This window comes from Cyanistes caeruleus, unplaced genomic scaffold (assembly GCF_971803275.1).
Source record: "Cyanistes caeruleus unplaced genomic scaffold, bCyaCae1.hap1.1 HAP1_SCAFFOLD_195, whole genome shotgun sequence".
In the NCBI taxonomy this organism is placed as follows: domain Eukaryota; kingdom Metazoa; phylum Chordata; class Aves; order Passeriformes; family Paridae; genus Cyanistes; species Cyanistes caeruleus.
The window spans coordinates 108226-134476 of record NW_028255983.1 but is presented as its reverse complement, the minus strand read 5'-3'; the positions used below and the strand labels follow the sequence as shown (position 1 = coordinate 134476).

The following is a 26251-nucleotide window of genomic DNA, read 5'->3' as shown; positions in this document are numbered from 1 at the left end:
TGCATGGTGAAAAGAGGAGAGTTGCTGTAGAACATAAGAGGAGAAAGTGCATTCGTTTAACCCATGGTCTGCCAGGGAACCACAAAAAAGTTGCCCATTCCCATCCTTTCCATGTTTGGACCAGTACATGACATTTTTCTTATATCCTTTGTCATCTGTTTCTCCACTTTTCCTCTGTGACCTATTTGCCAACAGCAGTTTGAGTTATTTAATTTTCCACAAACTCTGCCTCCTTTTTCTGCTGAAAGATAATCTGACCCCATCCCATGGTGAAATGTGTTCCTCATCTGGGTGGATTGGTTGGGAAGTCTGGAACTGGAGCTGTCTGGTTGGGTATTATTTTGAGGACATCCTGTAATCTAATTATGCCATGGAAATGATAAATTAGTTCTCTGGCTCCTGATATGAATTTGTTAGGGTTCCCAGGGGCTGGTCCATGGTGTTGCAGGATTTGTTCTGGTGGCCATTCATCTTTTCCCCATTTTTGGGTGCTCCCACCGGGCAGGGCTGCATCAATTTTGGGCTTTTCTCTAATTAAATCAGCACATACTTGGATTCCCAACTGAATTCCCTTAACTTGGGGTAGCAACAAAATCCAGAGCTGTAATTCACCCTGGATAACATAGAAAGTGAGAGCACAAGTTGGGGTGGGGAGTGGGATGATTCCTCCCCCATTTTTTATAGTGAAATTTTCACAGCATTGTCCATTTGCAGTTTTCCTTTTTAGCTTAACCAATTTCTGCTGCAGAGTCAGATATCCTCACTATTGGCTCTGCCTTTAGCTGTGCAAATTCCATCTGTGGCAGCAGGCAGAGCTTGGGGTGAGGGGCAGAGGAATTCAGCCCAATTCCTCCCCCAGGCAGGAACACCCTGGTACATTGTCCAGGCTTTGCCCCAGAGGTGTTAATTTGCATTTCTAAAGCTCCTCAGCTGGCTGCCTGGAATGAAGCTTCTCTTCCAGGGCAGCCAGGGGATGACTCACATGGAGCCCCAACCCCACCCCCCACCCCCCCCCCAATTTTATTTTTTTTTCTTTTTTAAGACAATTTTCTATTAACTGTTTCCATTTTAAAGGGCCACATTTCAAGGTCTTCTGGTTTTCAAAATGCAGCTTAAAGGTGAACATGGAAAAACCCATACCATAATGTTGTCATCACTAAGAGCCATGCACAAACATAAAAACAAAAATTAGAAAGAAATCAAGTATTTTCTTTTTCTTCTCTTCTGACCAAAAACTGATTCTCACACCCCTGGCCCAAACAGAACTGACAATAGAAAAGTAGAATTATTATGAAAAATTCTTCTAATGGTGTAATCCTTTCACTGAAACTGTGAAAAGCAAAATCTCTCCAACAATGTCTTTAGAGAAATAAGGCATGACTTGATTCTGAACAGAATCATTTCAACCACACACAGTCTGCATGTGCAGAGAAAATCATTCCATGGCATGTGAGTTTTACTAGATCTTTCCTAAACTTTATACAGTCTGAACCCATAGAAATTCATTGGTTTAGTGTTCATTGTTTCCAAGTTGTGGAGTCCTTAGTGTTTGGTTTCCTGTTGCATCCGGATTTCTGTGCCTCTGATGTGAATTAGGTCTGCACTCCTGGATTTCCTGCTCAGCCTTTTCCAGACCCCCTTGGATCCCCATTCCTGGGCCCTGGGACCCCCCCCCATCTCCTTCCCCAGCTCCGGGACCCCCTGCACCCCCTTCTCCTGCACCAACAGCGCCCTGCACCCCCTTTCCCGGGGATCCTCCCCTGGCAGCCCCTGGATCCCCCGGTTCCGTCAGCCCGGGGACCCCCGGAGCCCCATTCCCGGCCATCCCGGGGCACCGCACCCCCAGGCCTCCCTTTCCAGGGAAAGCCGAGCTGGGCACGGGGCTCTCCAGCCGCTCTGGCATTTCTGATCACCCAAAGGAGAGGGAGAGAGCAGCAGAGAGAGAGAGAAGGAGATTGGGAATCGGGGCTCGGGCTCCCAGCACCCGCTCCTGCTCCGCCGGGGCTGGGGAGCCGCAGCCGCAGGAAAAATGGGATCCGCGGATGCCGGGGCTTCCCCCGCTTTGGGCCGAAGCCGGCGGGTTCCAGGCAGAGTTTGGGCGCAGGGCCCGGGAGTTCAGCCCAGTTTGTCCCGGGGGTCCCGCAGTGCGCGGCCGAGGAGGGTCCCGGGGGATCCCGGGAGGGGATCCAGGGGAATTCCCTGGAATTGCCCCGTCCCCTCCCCCCGCGCTCCCTCGGGCACTTTCGCTTCCGCCTTGGCCGCCCTGCGCCGCCGGGATCTGCCCGGCGACCGGTGACGTCACTGCAGCCTCGGGCTGCCACTGGCGGGCAGCAAAGAGCGGCGCCAATGGCGGGGCCAGCGCGGAGCTGCAGATGCTGCAGCAGCGGCACAGCCAGAGCGGGGCTGAGCGGGGGGAGCCGGGGCTGGGGGATCTGTGGGGCTGTGATGGCAACTGTGGCACCGCCATGGGGATCCCTGAGATCCAGGCTGAGGGATTAACAAATTCCCTGGCTCACAGCTGCAGGGAATGTCTCCAGAAATATGTCAGATATGGGCGGGAGGCGCTGGAGTGTAAAGGTGGGGAGGGCAGAAATCCCATGGGAATATGGGAATGGGAATGTGGGATTTCGGTAGGCAAAATTTGGGAATGTGGGAATTCCCATGGAAATTCCATGGATGGATCTCAGACATCATCCCATTCCCACGGGACCTCCATGGATGGATCCCGCTGCTGTCCCATTCCCATGGGAATTCTGTGGATGGATCTCACTGCCATGCCATTCCCATGGAATTCCATGGGCAGATCTCCCCATCCCACTGCCATGAGAGCCCCAATCCGGTTCCCCTCCAAACCCATCCTGGGAGTTGCTCTGTTCCTTGCCCTCCCCACCCCCCACAAGACTCCTGGGGGTCTCCCCCAGGACCCATCCAGCCCCCCTAAACTCTTCCTGGGTCACCTCTCATCCCCTGATAACTGGAAGTCCCCCCGTGTCCCCTCCCCCAGGACTTTGGGGGTCCCACCCGACCTGTCCGTGCACCCCCAGATTTCTTCCACAGCCCCCCTGTGATGGTGGAGGGTGGGGGCCGAGTGCTGGTGCCCCCCTGCCTGCAGCAGATCCAGCGGTGAGGGCAGTTCGGGGGGTCCCTCAGCATTTGGGGTCCCTGGGATTTGGGGTGACCCCCCGGGCCCCCCAGGATCTCCCTGAACACGCTGACGCTGCCCGTGGGCAGTGAGAAGGTTCAAACCCGGCACGGGGTCCCCAGCACTGCCACCCGCATTGCCCAGGTACCCCCAAACCTGCCGAGAACCCCCAAAGCCCCCGGGACACCCCAACCTCCCCTGATCCCAAACACAGCCCTGGATGCTCCAAAAACTCCCCAAAACCACAAAACCCCATACAGACATTGAGAAGGTTCATACCTGGCATGGGGTCCCCATGTCCATCACCAGCAGGTTCCCCAAAACAGCCTTGAGATCCCAAATTTCATCCCCGGGATCGCCCAAATTCCCCCATCGGGACTCCTGTAAACCCCCTTGGGAACCCCCAAAAAACACCATGGCCCCAAAAACACCCAGAACTTCTGAAAACCCCCAGGAACCCCTCATGAAGGTTTATACCCAGCATGGAGACCCCATCATCTCCATCGGCATCACCCAGGTACCCCCAAACCCCTCCCGGGACCCCCAACCCCTCCCGGGCTCCACTGCCGGAACCAACGGGAGCGGTGTTGCCCTTTTAAGAGGAGTTACAGTGGGACCCGACAACACCGGGGGCCCTTAAAGCGGCCATGGTAGAGAGAACCCCCAAAATCCACCCTGGGGGACAAAACATCCCCTACAGGGGCTTGGGGTGGGGACACCCCTGAAAATGTCACTTAAAGCCGTCATGATCCCCCCTCAAAAGGGGCTTGTGGGGCTGCGGCCGCACAAACACCCTAAAATGGGGAGGAAAAAACACCCCTGTAGTGGTGGGATCCCCCCCAAAAAATACCTGAAAAAGAGAAAAACTCCTCTTGAGAGGGGCCTCAAGACCCTGAAAGGCCCTGGAAGAGGGACAAGATCCCCTCCTGTGCTGGGGCCTCCCCGAGCCGGGAACTCTCCCGTTCCTGCACTCGGGGGAGCCCCGAACGACGGCGGCTCCTGGGCTGAGCCCCCCTCAGCCGGGGCTGCGGGGGGAACTGGGGGGGCTGGGACGGGGCTTGGGGCTCCTGGGGTGAACTGGGGGACCCTCAGTGCTCCCACCTCCCCCTGTTCCCCTGTCCCGCCCCGTTCCCATTGTTCCCCCAAAGCTCCGCTGCCCCCAGCTCGGTTTGGGGGGGACCCAGCCCTTTCCCATCGTGTCCCGGCCCGGCCCCGCTCACCCGAGGGCTCCGAACCGCACACAGGGACAGAGGAGGGACAGAGGGGGAGGAAGAGGAGGGACAGAGCAGGAGGAAGAGGAGGAGCAGGAGGAGGAAGAGCTGGAGCGGGCAGAGGAGGCTCCACCTGCGCTCCCCGCTCTCTGCATCTGCAGCTCCTTCGGGACCATCGCCCCCCATCCCGCAGGTGCCCGGGGAGGGGGAGCTCGCCCCAAATACCCCGGGGCTCCCTGGCTTTGGGGTTTTTGGGGGGGATGTTTGGGGATGGCAGGGCTCCAGAGCCGAGCCGCAGATGCCCCTCGGGGGCACCCCGGGGGTCCCCGGGAGGTGTTTTTGGGGGGTCCCGGTGGCGGTGGCGGCAGAGCCCCGGCAAAGGGGCCGGGGGGATGCGGGTCCGGCATGGCCGGGAAAGGGGTTCGGGGCTCCCGGTGCCGGCAGTGGCTGCTCCCAGCATGAGCCCAGTTGCTCCCCCCGTGTGGCTCCAGTTTCCTGTGAGCCCCACGATAAGCCAAATCACTCCCAGTCATTCCCTATTAGAGTACAATTTGTCTCCATTTTATCACATTTTTCCACATTTTTATCCAATTTTCCCCATTTTTATCCCATTTTTGCTCTATTTTCCTAATTTTTATCCTATTTCCATATAGTTTTCGTCATTTTTATCCTATTTTTTATTTTTCACCAACTTTTCCCTCATTTTTTTTCCTTTTTCCTCCATTTCTGCCTTTTTTATCTCATTTTTCCGCAGTTTACTCTATTTTTTCCTTTTTTTTTTCCTATTTTTCCTCCACTCTTATTCAGTTTTTTCCCCATGTTTTCCTATTTTCCCCCCAATTTTTTTCTATTTTTAATCTATTTTTTTTTCCCATTTCCCCATTTTACCATATTTTTGCTCCATTTTTCCCCATGTTCTCTCCTGTTTTCCCCATTTTCTTCCATATTTTCCACCATTCTTGCAATATTTTTACGATTTTTATTCCTATTTTTACCTCAGTTTTCCCCATTATTTTCCCCATTTTTATCCTGGTTTTATCTCATTTTTCCACAATTTTATCCCAATTTTTTTCCATTTCTTTCTCCCATTTTTCCCAATTTTTCCTCCATTTCCATCCCATTTTCCCCAATTTTTCCCTATTTTTTTCCAATTTTTTCCCTAATTTTGGCTCCATTTTCCCCCATTTTTGCTCCATTTTTCCTGTCATTTTTCTCAGTTTTCCCCCCATATTTTTGTAGTTTCCCCCGACTTTTCCACGTTCTTCCTCCATTTCTATCCTATTTTTCTCGATTTCTCCTTATCTTCCCCATTTAATTATCCCAAAAATTGAAATTTGGGGAAAAAAAATAGAAATTTTGGTGGGAAAAAAGGTGCTTTGGTGGCAAAATTCCATGAATTTAAATCACAGCTTTCCCATGATTTTTCCATTATTTTTCCATGATTTCCAGCCAGAAGGAGGTGTGGGATTCATTCCAATATTCTGGAAGCTGGAAGAGGACCAAGCCATCAGTCTTCCAAAAAACCTGGAGCACTCAAAGGTGCAATTCCACCTTTCCCCACTCCCCGGATTCTCAGGTCTGGAAATTCTTCCACAACCTCCCAGGCAGGCAATTCCTAAAATTCCATGGAAAAATGGGATAGTTGGATTCCATCCTGGTTTTTTCCTGATTTTTCCCATTTTTTTCCCAGTTTTTGTCCCCTTTTTTCCTGTTTTTTCCTGATCTTTCCAGATTATTTTCCTCTTTATATTCCTCACATTTCCCCCGATTTTTCCCAATATTTTCCTAATATTTTCCCAATTTTTTCCCAATTTTTTCTTTCCTTTTTTTCCCATTTTTCCTGATTTTCCCCTCTTTTTTTCCCAATTTTTTTCCTGGTTTTTTTTCCAGTTCTTTCTCAAATTTTCCTGATTTTTTCCTGATTTCCCTTGATTTTTCCCTCTTCTTTTCCCAAATTTTTCTGGATTTTCCCCTACTTTTTCTTAAATTTTTCCCTCATTTTCTGTTTTTTCCCCTGATTTTTCCCAGATTTTTCCCTGATTTTCCCACAATTTTTTTCATTATTTTTTCTGATTTTTCCAGTTTTCATTTACTTTTTCTTTTCCTGATCTTTCTCTCATTTTTCATAATTTTTTTCAAATTTTTTTCCCATTTTTTTCCTGAATTTTCCCTCTGATTTGTCCCAATTTCCCCCCATTTTTTTCTAATTTTTCCTGACTTTTGCCTTTTTTTTCTAAATATTTCCTGGCTTTTTCCCAGTTTTTTCCCATTTATCTGTGGGGTTTTTTTCCCTGTTCTCTTTTCCTCATTTTTTCCCTGATTTTTTCCTTAATTTTTCCCAAATTTTTCCCAGTCTTCTTCCTCTTTTTTTTCCACATTTTTACCCATTTTTTCCCTATTTCTTCCCCCATTTTTTCCTGATTTCCCCTCTTCTTTTCCCAATTGTTTCCTGGTTAGTCCCCAATTTTTTTATAGTTTTTCCCTGATTATTTCCCTGTATTTTCTAGTTTTTTTACTGATTTTTCGTGATTTTTTTAGGTTTCTTTCCTCTTACTTCTCAATTTTTCAAATTTTGTTCCTGATTTTTCCTGATTTTTTTCCTGATATTTTCTCTTTCTTTTCCTGATTTTTTTTTCAGTTTTTTCCCAATCTTTTCTCAAAATTTTCCTTGATTTTTGCGGTTTTTCCCATTTTTTTGCCCATTTTTCCCCCTGATTTTTCCCTTTTCCTTTCCCAAATTTTTCTGGTTTTCCCAGTTTTTTCCTGATTCTCTTTCATTGTTTTTTTATGATTTCTTTTCCAGATTTTTTTATCCTTTTCCTGATTTTTTTTCCCTTATTTCCTTTGATTTTTCTTCTTTTTTCACAATTTTTTTCTGATTTTTTCCAACATTTTTCTCAAGTATTTCTGTTTGTTCTTTGATTTTTCCAAATTTTTTCCTGATTTTTCCCAGGGATTTTTGTCTTTCTTTTCCTGATATTTTCCCTTATTTTTATCAAATTTTCCCCAATTTTTTTCATGCTTTTCTCTTTTTTTCATTCTTTTTCCAGATATTTCTGCCTTCTTTTCTCAAATTTTTCCTAGTGTTCTCCCAATTTCTTCTCAAATTTCACTGATTTTTCCTGTTTTTTTTCCAATTTTTTTCATTATTTCCCATTTTTTCCTGGATTTTATTCCTCTTTGTTTGCTTGTTTTTTTTCCTGACCTTTCCCAGTTATTTCCCAGTTTTATTCCTGGCTTTCCCCATATTTTTCCTATATTTTTCCTGTGTTTTCCAGATTTTTCCTTATTTTCCTATTTTTTCCTGATTTTTTTTCCTGATTTTTCCCCATTTTTTCCTGATTTTTTCCTGATTTTTCCCAGGTTTTTTGCACTTCCTTTTCCTGTTTTTTTTCCTTGATTTTTCACAATTTTTTTCTTGAGTTTCCTCTTTTTTTTCCCAAATTTTTCCTGGTTTTCCCCAATTTTTTGTCAAATTTTCCCCTGTTTTTCCCAAATTTTTCCCAATTATTTCCTGATGTTTTCTTAATTTTTTTGGATTTCGCCTTGATATTTTTCATTTTCCCTGAATTTTCCCTTCCATTTTCCTTGAATTTATCCTGGGTTTTTTTTCCATTTTTCCCCAATTTTCCAGTTTCCTTCACACTCCCAGTATCATCTCAGTAACTCCCAGTCTGATCCCAGTCACTCCCAGGATGAGGCCAGTGGCCCCAGTTGCTCCCTGGCAGTGCCAGTGTGACCCCAGTAGCCTCCAGTGTGATCCCTGGGACTCCCTGTCTCTCCCAGTATATCCCAGTCAGCCCCAGCACGCTCCCAGTCATTCCCAGCTCCTCCCAGTTGCTCTCAGCATGATCCCAGTTGTTCCCAGCCACTCCCAGTCAATCCCAGTATGATTCCAGTCACCCTCAGTGGGATCCCAGTCTCAGCCAGCAGGGACCCAGCTGCTCCCACTGGGATCCCAGTTGAGTATGATCCCAGAATAGTTGCAATTCTTCCCAGTTCCTACCAGTGTGATCCCAGTTGTCCCTGGAATAGTCCCAGTCCATCTCAGCATGGTTCCACTCACTCCCAGTTGCCCCCACCACTGTTCCAGCTGTTCCCAGTATGGTTATAGACACTCCCAGTATATCCCAGTCGCCCCAGTAAGGTTCTGGTTACCTCAGAATGATCCCACTCTTTCCCACTTCCTCCCAGTATGATTCCAGTTGTGGTCTCAGTTCCCTCAGCATGGTTCCAGTACCTTCCAGTTGATCCCCAGTTGCTCCCAATGTGTCCACATTTTCCTCCCAGCATGGGCCCAGTAGCTCCCAGTAACCCCCAGTCAGGTTCCATTCACACCCACTGTAATCCCAGTGGTTCCCAGTGCTATCCCTGTAGGAGCCATTGTCACTCCCAGTATGGTTCCAGTCACTTCCAGGATGATCCCAGTCACTCCCACTACAATCTCAGTCACTCCCAGTATGAGTTGTTGTACCAGCCACCCCCAGTATGGTTCCAGTCACTCCCAGATACTCCAAGTATGATTCCAGTCATGGCCAGAGTGACTCCCTGTCACTCCCAGGATGGGCCCAGTTGCTCCCAGTCACCTCCAGTATGGTTCCAGTCCCAGCCAGCCCCTTTTCAGTCACTCTCAGTATGATCCCAGCTAGTTCCAGTAGGATCCCAGTATGACCCCAGCATGGGCACAGCCACTCCCAGGATTATCCAGTGTGGTTCCAGTTGCTCCCATTTACTTGCACTGTGGTTTCAGTCTCTCCCAGTCTATCCCAGTTGCTCCTAGTCACTCCTTGGGTGCTTCCAATGTGATCCCAGTTGCTCCTAGTCACTCCCAGTCACCCTGAGTGCAGTCCCAGTTGCTGCCAGTATGGTCCCAGTCTTGCACAGCATGGCCCAGCTGCTCCCACTGTGATCCCAGTAGGACCTCAGCATGGTTCCAGTCACTCCCTGTTCCTCTCTGTGTGATCCCAGTTGCACCCAGTTTAATCCCAGTATAGTTGCAGTCCCTCCCCAGATGATCCCAGACCCTCCCAGCATGGTCCCAGTCATGCCCAGTTGCCCCTGGTGCAGACCCAGTCAATCCCAGTTGTTCCCAGTTGTCCCCAGCATGGTTCCCGTTGTTCCCAGCGTGATTTCAATTTCCCCAGGATGGTCACAGACATTCCCAGTATATCCCATGTGCCCTCAGCATGCTTGTGCTCATTCCCAAGGATTCCCAGTTGCCCCAGTAGGGTTCCAGTTACCCCAGTCCAAACCAGTCCCTGCCAGTGCTGCCACTCCTGGGATCCCCCAGCCCTCTCTGTGTTCCCCCCTCCCACATCTCCCCAGAGGAGCCCCAAGGGCTGGCAGTCCCCAGCCAGGGTCCCCAGCCAGCCCCAGGTTGGATCTGCAGCCCCCAATTTTCCCAGTTTCCCTCTCCTTTTCCCCGGGCCGGGTTCCCCCCGTCCCCAGCGGGTGGGAGCAGCGGAGAGCCCCGCGCTGCCCATCCCGACCTGTCCCGGCTCCATCCCCGCTCCTGCCGTGGGCTGTGAGGGGCTTGGGAACGGGGCACCGAGGGTGTCACTGCTCCTGGGGGAGGAGGAGGAGGGATGGAAGAGGAGGGATGAAGAAGGAGAGGGAGAAGGGATGGGAGTAGGAGAAGGAGTTGGCGTTAGGGAGGAAGAGGAGGAGAAAGGATGGAAGGGGAGGAGAGGAAGGAAGAGGAGGGACAAAGGAGGATCAGGGTAAGGAGAAGGAACCACGAGGTCGAGCACTCCCTGAATTCACAGCCCCTCACCCATGGGATGATCATCCCCCATCCTACAGGTGCCTGGGGAGGGGGATCTTGGCACAAATATCCTGGGGCGTCCCTGGGTTGGGATTTTGGGGGGATGTTTGGAGAATGAAGAACCCCAAAGCTGAGCAGCAAATGCCCCTTGGGGTGACACTGGGGAGTCCAAGCATCCCTTATTGAGGAGATGGAAATGGGGGGAACTTTTCAGATTCCTGGTACTCCCAGCAGCCTGGGGAGGGCAGGGACTGAGCAGACAGAGGACCCCCAGTAGAAGTGTAACCGTCAGCAGCTGGAACAGGGGGGAACCCCTGAACAGCAAAGGGGAGAGACCAGAGATGGGGAACTCCTGGGAGGCATTTTCAGGGCTGAATCTTGGTGTTTGGGATGTTTTTATGGACGGCTGGTGACTTCTAGAGATCGACTTGGGCAGAAAAAACTCCCTAACCCAATGTGCTCGTGAATTGTATTTCTCCCCAAACCAGGATTTCCCATTCCCAAATCTTGGCTGGATGGAGAAGGAGGCTGCGAGGAAGAGGAAGATGCCCCAGGACACCCAGGCAGGTGAGGAGGAAGTCAGTGCCCCTTTCCCCCTCTCTCCTGCTCCATCTCCCAGCCCAGCATGGCCCCCAGCTGCAGGACAACCCCGCTGCCGACGCCGTCCTGCCGGGGACGCACTGGGGGGATCTCCTTCCCCTTCCCTCTGGCACGGAGGCAAATCCCATCCTCTCCTTGTCCTTCCTCCCCCAGACAAGGAGCTGAGGATGGAGACCAGAGAGGACAAATCCCCGCAGCAGAACCTGGTGGAAGAGGCCACTGTGAGCAGCTCCACAGTGCAGGAATCCAATGGGGAGGAAAATCCCCAGAGATCCCGCAGGAGGAGGGGCTCAAAACCCATCCCAGGGTGCTCTGAGGAGGAAAGACCCACCCTGTGCCGGGAAGGCGGCCGGAGATCCAGCCAGGGCTCTGAGCTGGTGGTCCATGAGCAGCTTCAGGATGGGGAGAAACCCTACAAGTGCTTGCAGTGTGGGAAGAGCTTCAGCCAGAGCAACAAACTGATCCGCCACCAGATGATCCACACTGGGGAATGGGCCTACGAGTGTGGGGAATGTGGGAAGGGCTTCAGCTGCAGCTCCCAGCTCATCATCCACCAGCGCATCCACACTGGGGAGAGGCCCTACGAGTGTCCCGAGTGTGGGAAGAGGTTTCAGACCAGCTCCAGTCTCCTTGAGCATCAGCGGATTCATACGGATGAGAGGCCCTTCCGCTGCCCCGACTGTGGGGAGGGCTTCAAGCAAAACTCCCACCTCATCACCCACCGGCGCATCCACACTGGGGAGAGGCCCTTCGAGTGTGGGGAATGTGGGAAGAGTTTCAGACAGAGCTCCAGCCTGATCTGCCACCAGAGGACTCACACTGGGGAACGGCCCTATGAGTGTGAGGAATGTGGGATGACCTACAGCCAGAGGTCCCACCTGACCATCCACCAGATGATCCACACTGGGGAGAGGCCCTATGAGTGTCCTGAGTGTGGGAAGAGGTTTCAGACCAGCTCCATTCTCCTCAGGCACCAGCGGATTCACACGGATGAGAGGCCCTTCCTCTGCCCCGACTGTGGGGAGGGCTTCAAGCACAACTCCACCCTCATCAGGCACCGGCGCATCCACACTGGGGAGAGGCCCTACAAGTGTACCCAGTGTGGGAAGAGCTTCTCCAGGAGCTCTAATTTGACCCAACACAAACGGAGGCACCGGTAAGGGAAGCCCTGTGAGTGCCCCAAGTGCAGGAGGAGCTTCGTGTGCTGCCTCAGCTCCATCCCCCATCAGAGGACCCACGTTGGGCAGAGCCCTGATGACCCACGGACCCAGTGATCTGTGTTGGGAAGACACTGGGCTGGTGGTCATTTTGATTTGGCCCTGATATTCTTTTAATTCATCTTCATCCCTTTAAAATAGACAAAATTGGGGTAAAAAGTCAAGAAATTCATCAAAGGCATCTAAAGCCTCACTTTTTACTAGTGCTTGAAGGGATTCTGGTATTCAGGGAGGTAATGTGGAGGGTTTTTGGGGGTATTTGGTTTATTTGTCTCCATCTCTTGGCACTCAAGGAGATGAGCGAGTTCTATCTGTCACCTCAAAACCACTCAGTGCCATTGAAATCTACTCAATCCCACCCAAAATTCCTGGATTCCACAGCCCCTCAGGGTGTGATGTCTTAAGTTTTAGCTTTCCTATTTTTCATATTCTGCACTGCCTAGGTTTGTAGTTTTGAACTTCCTATTAAGTGTTAGTGAGCTCTCTTCACAGAGTAGGTAGACAAAACAATTCCTTTTCTAGCTTGATACCAAGGACAGTCGTTACAAGTTCCAGGCCCAAAAGCATGAAGAAGGGTGGACTGAAGAGAGAAAACAAGAAGGATGGGAATTCATCATCTGAAGCTGTAACTGGAAGATGAGCCCCAATATGCAGATGGACTTAAAATTCTAAAAATGTGAGACCTCATGATCATTTTTGTGACCATTTTTGGTCCATCTTGGGTGTAGCCCTGGCCAGGTTCTTGTACTGCCCAAGGTGTATCCTTTAAGGCCTTTTAATAAACTTTATTCTTAACTCTGTCCAGCCCCTGTTCTATGTCAGCCTTCTGAAGGCATCAGGTGGAATGGGGTTGGAAGGGGATTGGGTGAAGTGGGATGCAGATCAGTAGGGGTGAGATGGGCATTGGGTGGGGCAGGATGGGTGGGATGGAGTTTGGGAGGTGTGAAATGGGGGAAATAGAGCTTGGGAAGGGGGTCTTGATGTCCAGCAGGGATGGGATGGGTTGGGGTTTGGATTGGGGAGGTGGGGTGGGGTCTGCAATGAGACAGCCAAAGTTTGGGGATGATGAATGAAGGGGGAGCCCATTACTGAGTGAGGTTTTGTGTGAGGTGCCCCTGCCCAGGGAGGCAAGGATTGAGTTTCAAATGAACATTGTTAAAGTGAGGGGTGTGGGCAAGAGTGAATTCCATCCCTCTGCCTCAGAGGATGGGCCCTGCGAGCCCAGGAAGAAACTCCACCCTGGACCCCTCGTGGGGTGGCAGCCCAGGGATTTCTGATTGGGTTTGGGCCCCTGGGGTTTCTCCCTTGCTGTGTTCCCAGTGGTTCCTGACCTTGAACTCCACCCTGGTTGTCAAACCCCATCTCCCTGCCTCTGTTTGGGGCTGTCTCTGGATCTGAGTTTGTTCCTGAGCTGAATAAATGGTTTCCTGAGCAGAATCCCATCTTGTTGGTGTCCCATGCCTGTTCCTGGTAACTGTGGCTTCCCTGGACATGATCCTGCAGCCCTGGAATGCAAGGCTCTGCAAACTGGAGACCCGCCCTTGACCCCCTAAAAATCCAAAAATTCCCTAAAATTTGCCCAAATCTCCCCAAATTCCCTTAATTTCCCTAAACTGGCCTTTTTGTTCCCTTCGCTGCCTCTGCAGACGGTGTCTTGGGGACACCTCCAGGAATTTGCAGGGGGTCTCTCCTCCCCTGCCACCCCCAAAAAACCCACTGCTTCTGGGAAAAAATTCCCCCAAATCCCTTTGATTCAAGGGGGAGTTCCCACATTTTTTATGCATTTTTTGGGGGTTCCCCCCAAATTTTTCAGGTTTTTTTACCTTTTTTTGCCCGTTTTTTTTTTGTTTTTGGCATTTTTAAAAGTGAAATTTTTTGGGGGGGGGGGTTCCCCCAGTTTTTTGGGGGGGGTCCCTCAATTATTTCCTGGGAATTCGACCCCTCCCTCGATATATCCTTTGTCCCCCTCCCCCCAAATTGGGTTGAGGGGATTTTTTTTCTTTTTTTTTTTTTTTTCTGTTTTTCTTTATTTTTACCTTTCCCCACCCTTGTATTCTTTTTTCCTCTTTTAATTTATTTGTACTTAATTGGGGGGGCTCAGGGGCAGGAATTTTGGGGAGGGGTCACCTGGGGGGGCTAGAAAATTTGGGGAGACACCCATTCCCCCAAAAAACAGGAAAAATCACAGCAATTCTGGTGTTTTCCCCCCCATCCCAAGGTGTGAAAAATATGAAATAAAAAATTTACGTTCTCAACTTTTCTGGAGATTTTTGGGGAGGGAGTTGCGATTTTGGGGTGGCGGGTTGGGGAGGAGTTGCTGTTTTTTTGCAGGGGAGTCTCCCAGGTTTTGGGGTGGAATTTGGGAATTTGGGGGAATTTGGAGGTTTGGGGGGAAATTTGGGGTGTTGGGGAGAAACTTTGAGGGTCCTGGGGGAATTTTGAGGTTTTAGGGCAGAAATTTTAGGATTTTTTTTGTAACATTTGGGGGTAGGTGGAGGAAATTTGGGGTTTTAGGGAGAACTTTGGGTTTCTCAGGGGGAGGATTTGGGGTTTTGGGAAAGAAATTGGGGTTTGGGGGGGAAATTTGGTGGTTTTGGGGGAAATTTGGGGGGGGAGAATTTTGGGGGTTTTGATGAATTCTGGGGTTTTGAGGGGAAATTTGGGTTTGGGAGGAAATTTGGAGTTTTGGGGTGGGATTTTGAGTCTTGGGTGGATTTGGGACTTTGGGGGGAGTATGGGGGGTTTGGGGTTTTTGGGGTGATTTGTGAGGAATTTTGGTATTTTTGGGGAGGAATTTGGTGGTTTTGGGGGGAAGTGCAGGGATCCTGGGGGGGTTCTGATTTTGGGAAGGGGATTTGGGAGAATTTTTTGGGTTTGGGGGAATTTCCATTGATGGGGAGGGGTCCTGATCCCATTGAGAAGGGGCATTTTGGGGAGGCGTCCTGAATTTGGGGGGAGGGGGGTCTCAGGGAGGATTCCCCATTTTGGGGCAGGGTTTGGGTTGGATTTGGGGGGATTTTCCAGTGATGGGGAGGCATCTTGGGGGTGGGATTTGAGGAGAGGTCTCATCAGAGCCCCATCCTGAGCTGGAAGTGGGGGGGATGTTGGGAGTAGAATTTGGGGAGGATCTGGGGGGAGATTTTCCAGCCATGAGGAAGGGTCCCGGTCCCGGGGCAGTTCCTGAATTTGGGGAGCAGTCTGGAATTTGGGAGGGGTCTCATTGGGGCAGCAGGAGGGGATGGAAGGGGGGCACAATGTTGGCACAGCCGCTCTCCAGGGGGGCCGTGGGCAGCTCCTCGGGGGGTGCTGGGGGTCGCGGCCGCAGGCGCTGCAGCAGCGAGGTCAGGAACAGGAACAGCTCTGCCCGCACCAGCGCCTCCCCCAGGCACAGCCGCTGCCCTGTGGGGAGGGGGCGTCAGCACCGCCCCACCACAAAGGGTGGGGGGTCCCAAAAGGGGTGGGGGTCTCCAGAGAGTCTGGGGGTCCCAAAGGGATGGGGGTCTCTAGAGGCTCTGGGGTCCCAAAGGGGGCTGGGAGTTCCAAAAGGGGCTGGGGGTTTCAGGGATTGGGGATTCAAAAAGGGCCAAGGGGATTCCAAAGGGTCTGGGGACTTTGGGGGCTATGGGATCCCAAAAGGGTCTGGGGTCCCAAGAGGGTCTGGGCTACCCCAAAAAGGGTCTGGGGGGTCCCTAATGGGTCTGGGAGCTTTGGGATTGGGGTCCAAAAATGGTCTGGGTCTTTCAGGGGTGGGGGTCCCAAATGGGTCTGGAGTACCCACCCCGAGGAATTTTGGGATTCCAAAAAAATGTAGGGCCACACCCCAAAGGAATTTGGGGATTTTTGGGATTCCAGAAGGATTTAGGACTTCACCCCAGGGATTTATGGGATTTTTGGGGTGCCGAGAAGGGCACAAAGGCCTCATTGCACTGGAACTGACCCTGCTCATCCAGGATGTTCCCAGGGTCAAATTTTGAGGATTTTTGAAGGATTTGGGGTTGTATAGGACCGAGCTCAGCAGGGGGTAAATGTCTGTGTCCTGTGGGGTCAGGTGTGGGGCCAGAAGTGTCATTTGGGGTCAGGTGTGGGGTCAGAGGAGTCCTTTAGAGTAATTTGGGGTTATTTGTGGTAATTTGGGTTCATTGGAGTCATTTGGGGTTACTAGGGTGTAAGAGACAGTCTGAAGTTACCCTCATCTGCCTCACAACCATCACAAGAACAGAGACCAAGACCCTGAAGACCCCAAGGGAATTTGTGCAGGGGTTCTGGCCTGGTTGAGGTGGAAGCTTGCCAGGTGATGGTTTGCAGGTGTGCTTGTTGTGCTGTCAAGGTACACTGCCTTCATTCCTGCTGCTGAGCAGGGACTTGTAAGGAGCGGCCTGTTCTGTACCTTACACCTGCTTCCCAGAGCAAGGGGTCTCATCACAATAGCCTGGGAATTTCCCCACCTCTTGGCCAGCTGCCCCTCGCTTTGAAACAGTCTGTAAAAATGTCTTTTCCAAGTTATTTTCTTTGAGAGAGATGTCCCCATGGAAGAAGACACCAGTGACCCTGTCTTGTCTGTTGGTAACTATAACCACCTCTTTTCTCTCTTTACATTGGCTCTTTACCCCTCTCTCCCTCTAACTCTCCCTCTCTCCCTCTCTCTCCCCCTCTCATCTATCACATAACCCATGTTGCTGGCACTAAAATAAAGATGCATTATTGCTGTTGTGATTTAAACTGAAATCCCCTGGGGTCCTTTTTGCACTCTGAGCTCAAACGAACCTCTCACGACTCCCACTTGTGTTAGGGGATCGTGACACTCGGCAGCGGGGTGACCCAAGGTGCGGCTTAGAGCAAATGCTCCACGGCACAAGGATATTGGTAGGCGCATGGTGGAGACAAGGATGAGGAGGAGATCTCCAGTATGGGTTCCAAAGGCTTCTACTCCACTGCAGGGTCCAGGGACTGAAGACTGAGAACACAACTGTGTGTGGGGGTTTTTATATGGGGGAGGCCAGAGGGAGGGTACAAAATTTTAACCAATAGGAAGAAGCTGTGGGAGGAGTGGAAGGTTCCATTCAACAATACAATAGGGGAAACAAGGGGAGCAGAGTGGGTCACATGGGCCAATGGGGCATTGGAGATCAGGGGATTTCCAGAGGGGTGGCTCAGGTAGGAGGCTGGCCTAAGGGAAGACTGACAAATGGGTGTAATGACAGATGAGGAACATTTGGAAACAAGGGGTGGGCTTGAGGCAGGATTTGATAGGTGGGTAGGAGGATACAAACTAGGAGCAAACCAATGACTTAGGGGAATAATGGGAGAAACCATTCAAACAAAACACACCACAACAATAGAACTGTTAACCATTACAGGAGGTGGCATCTTCAGGAGGCAATGGATGTGAGTGAGCCCTTGCCACATTGACACTGATTGTTCTGTGTGGAAAGGGACACTGAGAACTTGCCTCCAGCATTCTCCATGGATCTCAAACTGCCATGTGCCAGGGCTTCCAGATAATCCATGTTCTGATCTCAATCTAGACGGGAGCACAGATCAGAACCCTTTCCATGGTGCCCCCAGCAGAGCTGCGTATGCCTTTGTCCGGCAGGAAAAGGGACGTGGGCAGAGCAGGCAGGTGCCACCCTGCTCTATTTGTGTGCCAGGCCTGAGCTTCAACTGTTTCTGGTTTCTTAGCTAATTTCTTCCTGGCTCCTCTTTAACACAAACAAGAGAATAGCATCACACAGTCCAGTTTGGCAAATAAGGCTTGTGAACTGCTGAGTGCTTCCACTAAATTAAAAACGCAATGTGCTTGAAAGCCGACCTTCTGTTTGCTCAGGGCTCCTCACCTCTGTAGATGAGGTGAGTTTATAATGCTGGTACGTGGGTTTTAGGAGTATGTGGGTTTTTATCTGTGATAGAGATGAGGAAGTGTTGAACTCGTTCCAATGAGCTGCCAAAAGCAGTGACTTTAGTCCCTCTTTGGCTGGGGAGTAGCACTGGCCTTGTTGAACGCAGGCAGCAGCACAAGCAGGACTCCTCCAGCAGCAGGGACACGCCACAAGCCAGCAGGGAACTGTGGCACCAGAGGGGACCGTGGCACCAGAGGGGACCGTGGCACCAGAGGGGACCGTGGCACCAGCCATGCCCAAGGTCTGAACAGGGTGGCAAAGTCAGGTGGTGCTACCCGGCTGCATGAACAGCCCAGGCAAGGCCTGGTGAGGAACCAGGTCTGGGGGCCATCCAAGGACTCCTGTCAAGAGCAAATGGTTCTAATATTCTCTCTGGGACAAAAAAGGAGCAATCTTTAGGGTGAACTCGTGCTAATAAATATTTGCTCACATATGGTGGGGTTTCTCTGCAAATGGGCTTTGATGGGAAATTTCTGACCACATTTAGTTTTACTCTTTAAGTCGAGCACCTGAGTATCTTTGTTAAGGAATGGAGAATTGTTTGTAGCTCAGTATTTTCTCAGGAGGAGCCTTACATTTTAGCACAGGAGGAAGGTAAGGCAAAGTTTAAAAGCTTTCCCCTCCTGAAGACACACTTTCTGAGGAGTCTGAGGAGAATTCCCCTCAGCCACTGCCAGGGCTGTTTGCCTCCTCTGCAGGCTCAGGATTCTGGGAGTTCCACGAGCCTCAGCTCCCACAGTATTTTCCTCTGAATATTTATTGTTTTGCAGTACACAGGGAGAATATTTTGTGCTAGATTCTCTTCTGGGTTTTGAGGTGAATCTTATTAATTCTGTTGATTTTCCTGTCCAGACGAACTTTTGGTAGATAGGAAGGAAAAGGGAAGAAGTACCATGGAAAATCAATTGCTCAAAATCTGAGAGGCTCAACCACAGTAAAAATGAAGTCTAAATTGAGGAATTTTTTTATTTCTTTTTTTCCCTTGCTAGGTGGGGTAAAACATGAAGTGTTAATAAAGTTCTTTGAAAAGATTCAGCAAGCACCTAGCTATATGAAAATCAAAAGAGTGAAGGATGAGACGAGGCATGGGAAGAATCTTCAGCCCTTCGCTGTTGAAAGTAAAACAGTAGGAAAACTGCCTCTGGCTGTTACCCACAGGTAACGTGTTATCTGTAGCCAAGAGCAGATGGCCCAAGCTGTTGGTAGCCCAAGCCCTGCCGTGGCTGGCCCACTTTCAGTCCTAGCTGGACCAGGGTGGCTGGCTCGGGAGGGGAGGAGGTGGGGGGATCTCAGGGGGCTTCTGCTTCACAGCCGGGCTGGGGGGCCGTGGAGGAGGCACGGAGTGCTGGTGTTCTGCTTTCTGGAACGATTCCTCCTTCTGAGGCCACGTCTTTGGGCTCCCTGGGGGCGAGGGAGAGTCGTGCCTTCTTGGCCAGGAAGCTGGAGCTGCAGCAGGGCGACTGTGGAGAGAAGAGGTGGCTGAGGCCCCCAGCTGCCGCTGGCACACAGGGACCCTCCTGCACAGCAGGGCCCAGAGCTGCCAAGGCTCCCCAGCACGGCTGCAGCTGCTGGCACAGCTTGGCCCAGCTGGACAGCTGCCCCTCAAGGCCCTGGCGAGCAGGGGATGGCTCTGGGCAGGGTCCCTGGCCAGGAGCAGGCCCCAGAGCACCTCTGCCTGTCAAGGACAATCTCGTCCCCGCTCTTTCTCCTGCCCACCTTGCTTTGCCTCTGCCCGCTGCTCCTGGGGCTGCTCTTGGCCAGGCAGCCTCAGTGGCAGCCAGCACTGGCTGCAGCCCCAGCGGGCTCCCCAGGACAAGGCCCAGCAATTAAGAGGACAATGAAAGGCCTGGGCAGCAGCAGAACTCTCAGCAGAGTGTTTTGGGCAACCAAGGACTAGCCACAAGTCCACAGCAGCCTCACTGAGAATGTCTCCTGACTATGAGCAGCCTTTCAAGAAGCTGGAGGGTGGGGATGAACAACAACTTACCGTTTCTTGTCCTTCCACCACCGGAATCCAACATAGCAGAGAACCATGGAAAGGGGCACTGTGAACAGTGTCACTACAGTGCCTATCATGCAGGACTTGCGCACATCCTGCGGGCAGAACATTCTTGGGGTGCTCGGTGCATTCTCAGCATTTATATTGGACTTGCCAAGCGCTTCTGTGGGAGCAATGGGCAGCGTGAGCCTGTGCTGTGCTCCACGGCTGAGCTGGCAGCACACTGGATACAGCCAGGACGTTCTCTGTTTCCCCCAGAGCTGGGGCCTGCAGGCACCTTGCTGTCCCTTGGCACAGGCTGTGACACCCAACAAAGCCCAGAAGGCTGAGAGCAGAGCCCAGGGGCAGCGCAGCTGCTTGGGCAGTGGCTCCTTCCAGGGACACGGGCCAAACCCATCCCTGAGCAGCCACTGCCACCCCTGACCCTCCCTGCTCCATGACAGCTCCCCCAGCCCAAGGGGACAGAGCCAGGCCCTGTCAGGGGCCAGTGCAGCCCCTGCCCAGTTGGGAGCCAGGGCTGGCTGTGGCCCTGGGCTCACAGCAGGGCTCCCGCTCGGGGCTGCTCCTGTGCCTTGGGCCTCTGGATGCTTAGGGCCAGCTCCAGGAGCAGCTGCAGTGGGATGGATGTTGGTGAATGAGTCCCTTTTCCTAGGGGCTGGGAATGAGCTCCAGAGGCCTGGAAGCTGCAGCACCTCCAGCTTTGGCTGCTGCTCAGCCATGCAAGGGCCAGCCCTGGGGGAAGAGTTACTGGCACACAGCCCAGCCGAGGGAGAGCCCAGCACAGCAATTACCTCCTGTGCCTGGGCCCGGCATCTCCTCCTTTCCTGCATCAGCAGCTGGCACAGAGACATTGCTTCCTCTAGCATATGTCATTGTCTGCACAGACATTTCCTCCAGCACTTGAGAAAGGAAAAAGGGACAGCTGGATGAGATAGAACTGTTTGCCATTAGGTGAGGTGGTATCTTCAGGAGGCAATACTTGTCAAATCATGGATAAGGATCAAGAGGAAAGGCCAGGTTATTGGGGCTGGGTCAGGGCCCTCCCTCCTCCAAACAGTCCCTACACCTGATCTAGCCCAAGACTGGGAAATTGCAGGGGATCTTAGGTTGTTTATGACCCATGGTGCAGTTTGGGATCCCTGTCAGCTGATGCCAAATGCCTTCCTGCAGAGGCTGGGGAGAAGCTGCAGCCAGGCCAGGCTGGGAAACAGCCCTGCAGGGCATGAAAGCAGCAGAGGGGCAGCGAGGCTGCCATGGATCCCTTCCTGCTGTGCCGGGCACAGTGTCCAGATGTGCAGAGAAAGCCCCCAGCTGCTGAGTGTCAGGAGAAGGCTGAGGGACATGGACCCACCACGGCGTCTCTCCAGATCACTCAACATCTTGTCCAGAAGTTGGGATGCCTCCAGGGATTTCTTGTCTTCTGTGTCTTGGTTCTTCCATCTAGGAGGACCTTAATGGAAAGTAGTTCCATTTCTCCTTCAGGCCAGAGTGGCAGTGAGTGCACCTGGGTGACTGCTGCCCTCCAAGGCACTCCCTCCTCTCCACCTTCCACTCAGGAGCAGGAGCAGGGGGACCATGTGCCTGCAGTGGCCCCACACTGGGATGGAAGGAGCCCCTTGAATGGCAGTCAGGGGAGAAAGGACACCCTGGAGCTGCCAGCAGCTATGAACAGAGCCCCAGGCAGGGCCAGGGCTTGGCAGCTGGAGCAGGAGCATCTCAGATTCCCTGGGGCCAGAAAGAAGCCACACAAGTCACAGCCCTGGGGCACAGCCCTGGGCCTGGCCCCTTCCCTCTCTGCTCTTCTCCGTGGCTGCACAGGGCACACGGAAGGTGACACTGGCATTAAAAATGGGAAGAGGATTGACAGCTAAACGCTCCTTCCTCCCACTGACAGCAATGCTGTGGGATCACTCAGGGCTCCAGAAGGGAGCAGGGCAAGGTTTCCAGAATCCATCAACCTTCAGACTCTCAAGGGAAATGGCACGTGAGTGAGCTCTTGCCACCTTGACACTGATTATTCTGTGCAGAAAGGGACATTGAGAACTTGCCTCCAACATTCTCCATGGATCTCAAACCATTATGTGCCAGGGCTTTCAGGTACTCCATGTCACGATCCCAATCTAGAAGGGAGCACAGATCAGAACCATTCCATGGTGTGCTGGAATCCCATTCTGCCTTAGGGAACTGGGCACTGCAAGGTGAATGGGTAAGGCTGTGGGAGCCAGATGTCAGTGGACATGGCCAAAGCTGCAGAGGGGCCTGGGGAGCTCTGGGCTGGCTCTGGGCACTCTCCACCCTCTTTGCAGGCCCTGTGCAACATCTCTGGAGGGGCAGCAGGACCTGCGAGGGCCCTTGAGGATTCTCTCCCTCCCACAGAGGAAACCCTTTCTAAAGCCCTGGGGAAAACCATCCCCAACACTTCCCAGGGAGAAGGGAGCACTGTCCCGGGAAAGGGGACCGAGGCTGCCGGCTCACCTGCTCGCCCTGCTCGCCACGGAGCAGCCTGGGCAGCCCTGTCAGGCAGGGCCACTGCCAGGAGGAGCAGGAGGAGGAGGCGCAGAGCAAAGGCCACGGTGCCTTGCCCACTGCCAGTCCTGCAGCTCTTGCTGCCACCACTGTCCTGACACCGCTGTCCCAATGTCAGCACCGCTGCTGCCGCCGCCGCTGCTGCCACAACAGTCGTGGTCAAGGACTGACTGCTCGGTCCTTGTGGTGCTGGGCAACCACGGGGCTCTGGGACCTCTGTGACCTCAGAGCCTGCTGTCACCTCAGCCTGCTGTCACCCCAGAGCCTTCTGTGACCTCATGGCCAGGGTGGAATTGTGTGGGGAGTGGGATCTGCCTCCTTCACTAGGGAGCTCATCCTGCCCAGCAGCTCTGTCCAAGGGCTATGACAGGGTCCCATTCCAGCTGATCTCACAGGCTGGGGGATGAAGGGATGGAGAGCAGCCCTGCTGAGAAGGACTTGTGGCTGCTGCAAGGAGAGAGGCTGGACATGAGCCAGCCATGTGCCCCCAAATGAGGGTGCCCAGCAGTTTGAAGGAGGTGATTCCACCACTCCTCTGCTCTGGTGTGAGCTCACCTGGAGTACTGCATCCACCTCTGGGTGCCCAGCACAGGAAGGACATGGTCCTGTTGGAGCTGGTCCTGAGGAGGGACAAAATGCTCTGAGGGCTGGAGCCCCTCTGCTTTGGGGACAGGCTGGGATAGCTGGGGGTGTTCAGCCTGGAAGTCTCCACATAGACCTGATTGCTCCCTTTCAGTACTTTAAGGGGGCTTGTAAAATAGACAGGACAGAATTTTTAGTAGGGCCCATTGTGACAAGACTGAGGGGGAATGTTCTCAATCTAAAAGATGGTAGATTTGGACTAGACGTAAGAAAGACGTTTTTTACACTGTGGGTTTTGAAACCCTGGCACAGGTTGCCCAGAGAGATGGGCATCCATCCCTGCTGACATTCAAGCTCCTGCTCTGAGCAACCAGATCCAAAGGTGTCCCTGCTCTCTGCAGGGCACTGGACTAGATGGCCTTTAAATGTCCCTTCCAAGCCAAGCCATTCTGTGCACCTGTGCACCAGCAAAGCAGTGCTGGAATAATGCTGGGGTGATGATGCTGGCACCTGTGTTTTGGTAGTTGTGCCATTTAGCTGTTGGCCAGAAGAGGATTGATGGGCTGCACAGTGAAGTCTGCAAAAAACAGTGTGCTCAAGGAGAAACAGGAGAGGAACATGGCTTCCAGTTCAGACAAATGCCAGCATTTTTCTGCCCATTCCTTGTTAAGAAATAAAGGAATGTCCTGAAGATCCCTTCAATGTGGTTGCACCATTGGCTGTATCAGTACTTGTGTTCTGTAAAACAGGTGAGTTGTTACAACTTCTTGCCCCATTTATCACTGGATAAAACCCAAATACTGCATTGCTCCATGTTTACTTTCTTCCAAGTAAAGGCAGATTTTGTTCATTCTTGAGCGGGACATATTCATCTGTTGACAAGCAAATTCTTCTTGCCATTCACACCATGTTGATTTGCTCTAATTGGATTGTTATTAGGATCTACCACTCACTGTAATTAAGACTGATGGATTGTGAGGCGAAGTGTTGCATAATTTGCCCTGGAGAGAGTATTTCTCTAATTCAATGACATTTGAAGACAGGTGTAGCCTACCATACTTGTGGCATTAGTCTCTCACTCTGTCCTTTCCTCTCACCCAAGGGGAGGATGGAGGTCTGCAGGTCTCATCTGTGCACAGAAAGAGTTCATATCTCACCCAGACCTGCAGATGCTCATGATGGTTTCTGCCGGGCAGTGGCCGAAGCAGTCACGGTGATGGATTTCAGGCAGCGCTGGGGCTGTGCCAAGATCTCAGGGGGCCCGGCCAGAACAGTCGTGGCTGTTCTGCCCACATGGCTGGTCCCAGGCCCCTGCTCCCTTCAATCCCAGCTGCGGGCCGATGGCTTCCCCTCCCTGTGCCCGGCAGCCGCTGGGGCCGTGCGGGCCATGGTGAAGGGGCCTGGCCCAGCCCAGAGCCGCTCCCGGGGCCTGGCGGAGCCCGGCTCGGTGCAGGCCAGGCTGGAGCAGGGCCGGCCTGACCAGCACCCAGTTAACTCTTCACTGCTGGAAACAACAGAGAGCTTTCCTGGGCTTGCCTGTCTTTAAAATGTGGATTTCACACAGGAGGATACAGTTTCTAAATTATTTAATACCTTGACAATTCTCAGAGCCAGCCAGCTGTTGGTTTTGCTAAGCACAGAGGAAGCTCTTAGCAGCTCCCTCCTAGAAAAAGTAATTTGCATGGGTGGCTTCTTCCCTCCTCACCAAATATCAACTAATATAAAACCAGCACAGACACTCAGTGTGTAACAGGAAGAATTTTTGAAGCAATTGTTTTAAAGCAAAATCAGTTATTAAGCACAGATTGATGTCACTCCCCCAGACCACTGGAGACGGACAGTGACTCTGTCACCTCCCCCCTGGCCAGCCCATTCCAATTCCCAATCAGCCTTTCTGGGAAGAACTTCTTCCTATTGTCCAGCCTAAACCTGCCCTGGTGCAGCTCAAGGCTGTGTCTCCTTGTCCTGCCCTCCAGCAGATCCCCACTCGCAGCCAGCTTGGTGTCATCTGCAGTTTGTGAGTGCTGGACTCGACCCCCTCAGCCAGACCCTCAGTGAAGATATTAACCAGGCCTGGGCCCAGCACAGATCCCTGGGGACACCACCAGGGACTGGACACCAGCTGGATGCAGCACCATCCCCACCACTCTCTGGGCCCGGCCTCCAGCCAGTTCTGCAGCCAGCAAAGAGTGCTCCTGTCCAAGCCGTGGGCTGCAGCTTTTCCAGGGAATGCTGCGGCTCTCCGTGTCCAAGGCCTTGCTCAAGTCCAGCTCGACACATCCAGAGCCTTTCCCGCACCCACCAGGCGGGTCAGCTGGTTATAAAAGGAGATCAGGGTGGTCAGGCAGGACCTGCCCCTCCTAAAGCCACGCTGGCTGGGTCTGAGCCCTGGGCCATCCTGGAGGTGCCGTGTGATGGCACTCAAGGGGATCTGTTCCAAAACCTCACCAGGCACCGAGCTCAGGCTGACAGGCCTGCAGTTCCCCAGAGCCTCCTGCCAGCCCTTCTTGGGGATGGGCTCACACTGGCACCTCCAGTCCTCTGGGACCTCCCCAGTGAGCCAGGACTGATGAGGAGAAATGATGGAGAGCAGCTTGGGGAGCTCATCCACCAGCTCCCTCATCCCCCTAGCATGGATCCCATCCCATCCCATCCACCTGTGAGCATCGGAGTTGCTCAGCAGGTCTCTGACTGCTTCCTCCTGGATTACAGGGGGCTGTTCTGCTCCCTGTCCTCATCTACCAGCTCAGGAGAACACTTGTCCTGAGGAAATCCTGTCTTGATGTTGAAAACTGAGGCAAAGAAGGGGTTAAGTACCTCAGCCTTTTCCTCATCTTTGATAACCATATCCCCCCCAATAAGGAATGGATGTTGTCCATGGCCTTCCTTTTGCCATTCATGTATTTATAAACACATATTTATTATCCTTCACAGAAGCAGCCAGGTTAAGCTCTAATTGACTTTCACCTCTCTACTTTTCTTTCTGTATGACCTAATGACATCCTTAAACATTTCCTGAGTTGCCCGCCTCTCTGTCCAAAGGTGATGCACTCTCATCTTTTCCCTGAGTTCCTCCAAAAGCTCCCTGCACACCCAGGCCAGTCATTTTCCTCACTGGCTCTTTTTTTGTCACAGAGGGACAGGCTGTTCCTGCTCCTTCAAGACTTTTTTCTTGAAGTGTGTCCATCCTTCCTGGAATCCTTTGTTTTAAAAGGCTGTTTCCCTTAGAAAAACTCAGTAGCTGATTTAGTACTCCCCAAATCTGCATCCTTAATCGGCTGAAGTCTGCTCTTCCTAAGTCCAGTGTAGGAGT

The 26251-nt window shown here is 52.0% G+C and overlaps 1 protein-coding gene across 1 annotated transcript; it reads left to right on the top strand.

The window, feature by feature from the left end:
* Nucleotides 1–8582: 8582 nt before the first annotated feature.
* Nucleotides 8583–12732, top strand: LOC147645672 (uncharacterized). The gene is made up of 2 exons (XM_086874359.1): nucleotides 8583–10684; nucleotides 10871–12732. The coding sequence occupies exons 1-2, from the start codon at nucleotides 10633–10635 to the stop codon at nucleotides 11875–11877; spliced, it is 1059 nt and encodes a 352-aa protein (XP_086730485.1). The 5' UTR covers nucleotides 8583–10632; the 3' UTR covers nucleotides 11878–12732.
* The last annotated feature ends 13519 nt before the right edge of the window (nucleotides 12733–26251 follow it).

Excerpts from the sequence above, each read along its gene's own strand:
- LOC147645672 (XM_086874359.1), top strand. The coding sequence starts at position 10,633 with ATGGAGAAGGAGGCTGCGAGGAAGAGGAAGATGCCCCAGGACACCCAG. Across the intron at positions 10,685-10,870 it reads GCCCCAGGACACCCAGGCAG|ACAAGGAGCTGAGGATGGAG; the intron begins GTGAGGAGGAAG and ends TTCCTCCCCCAG.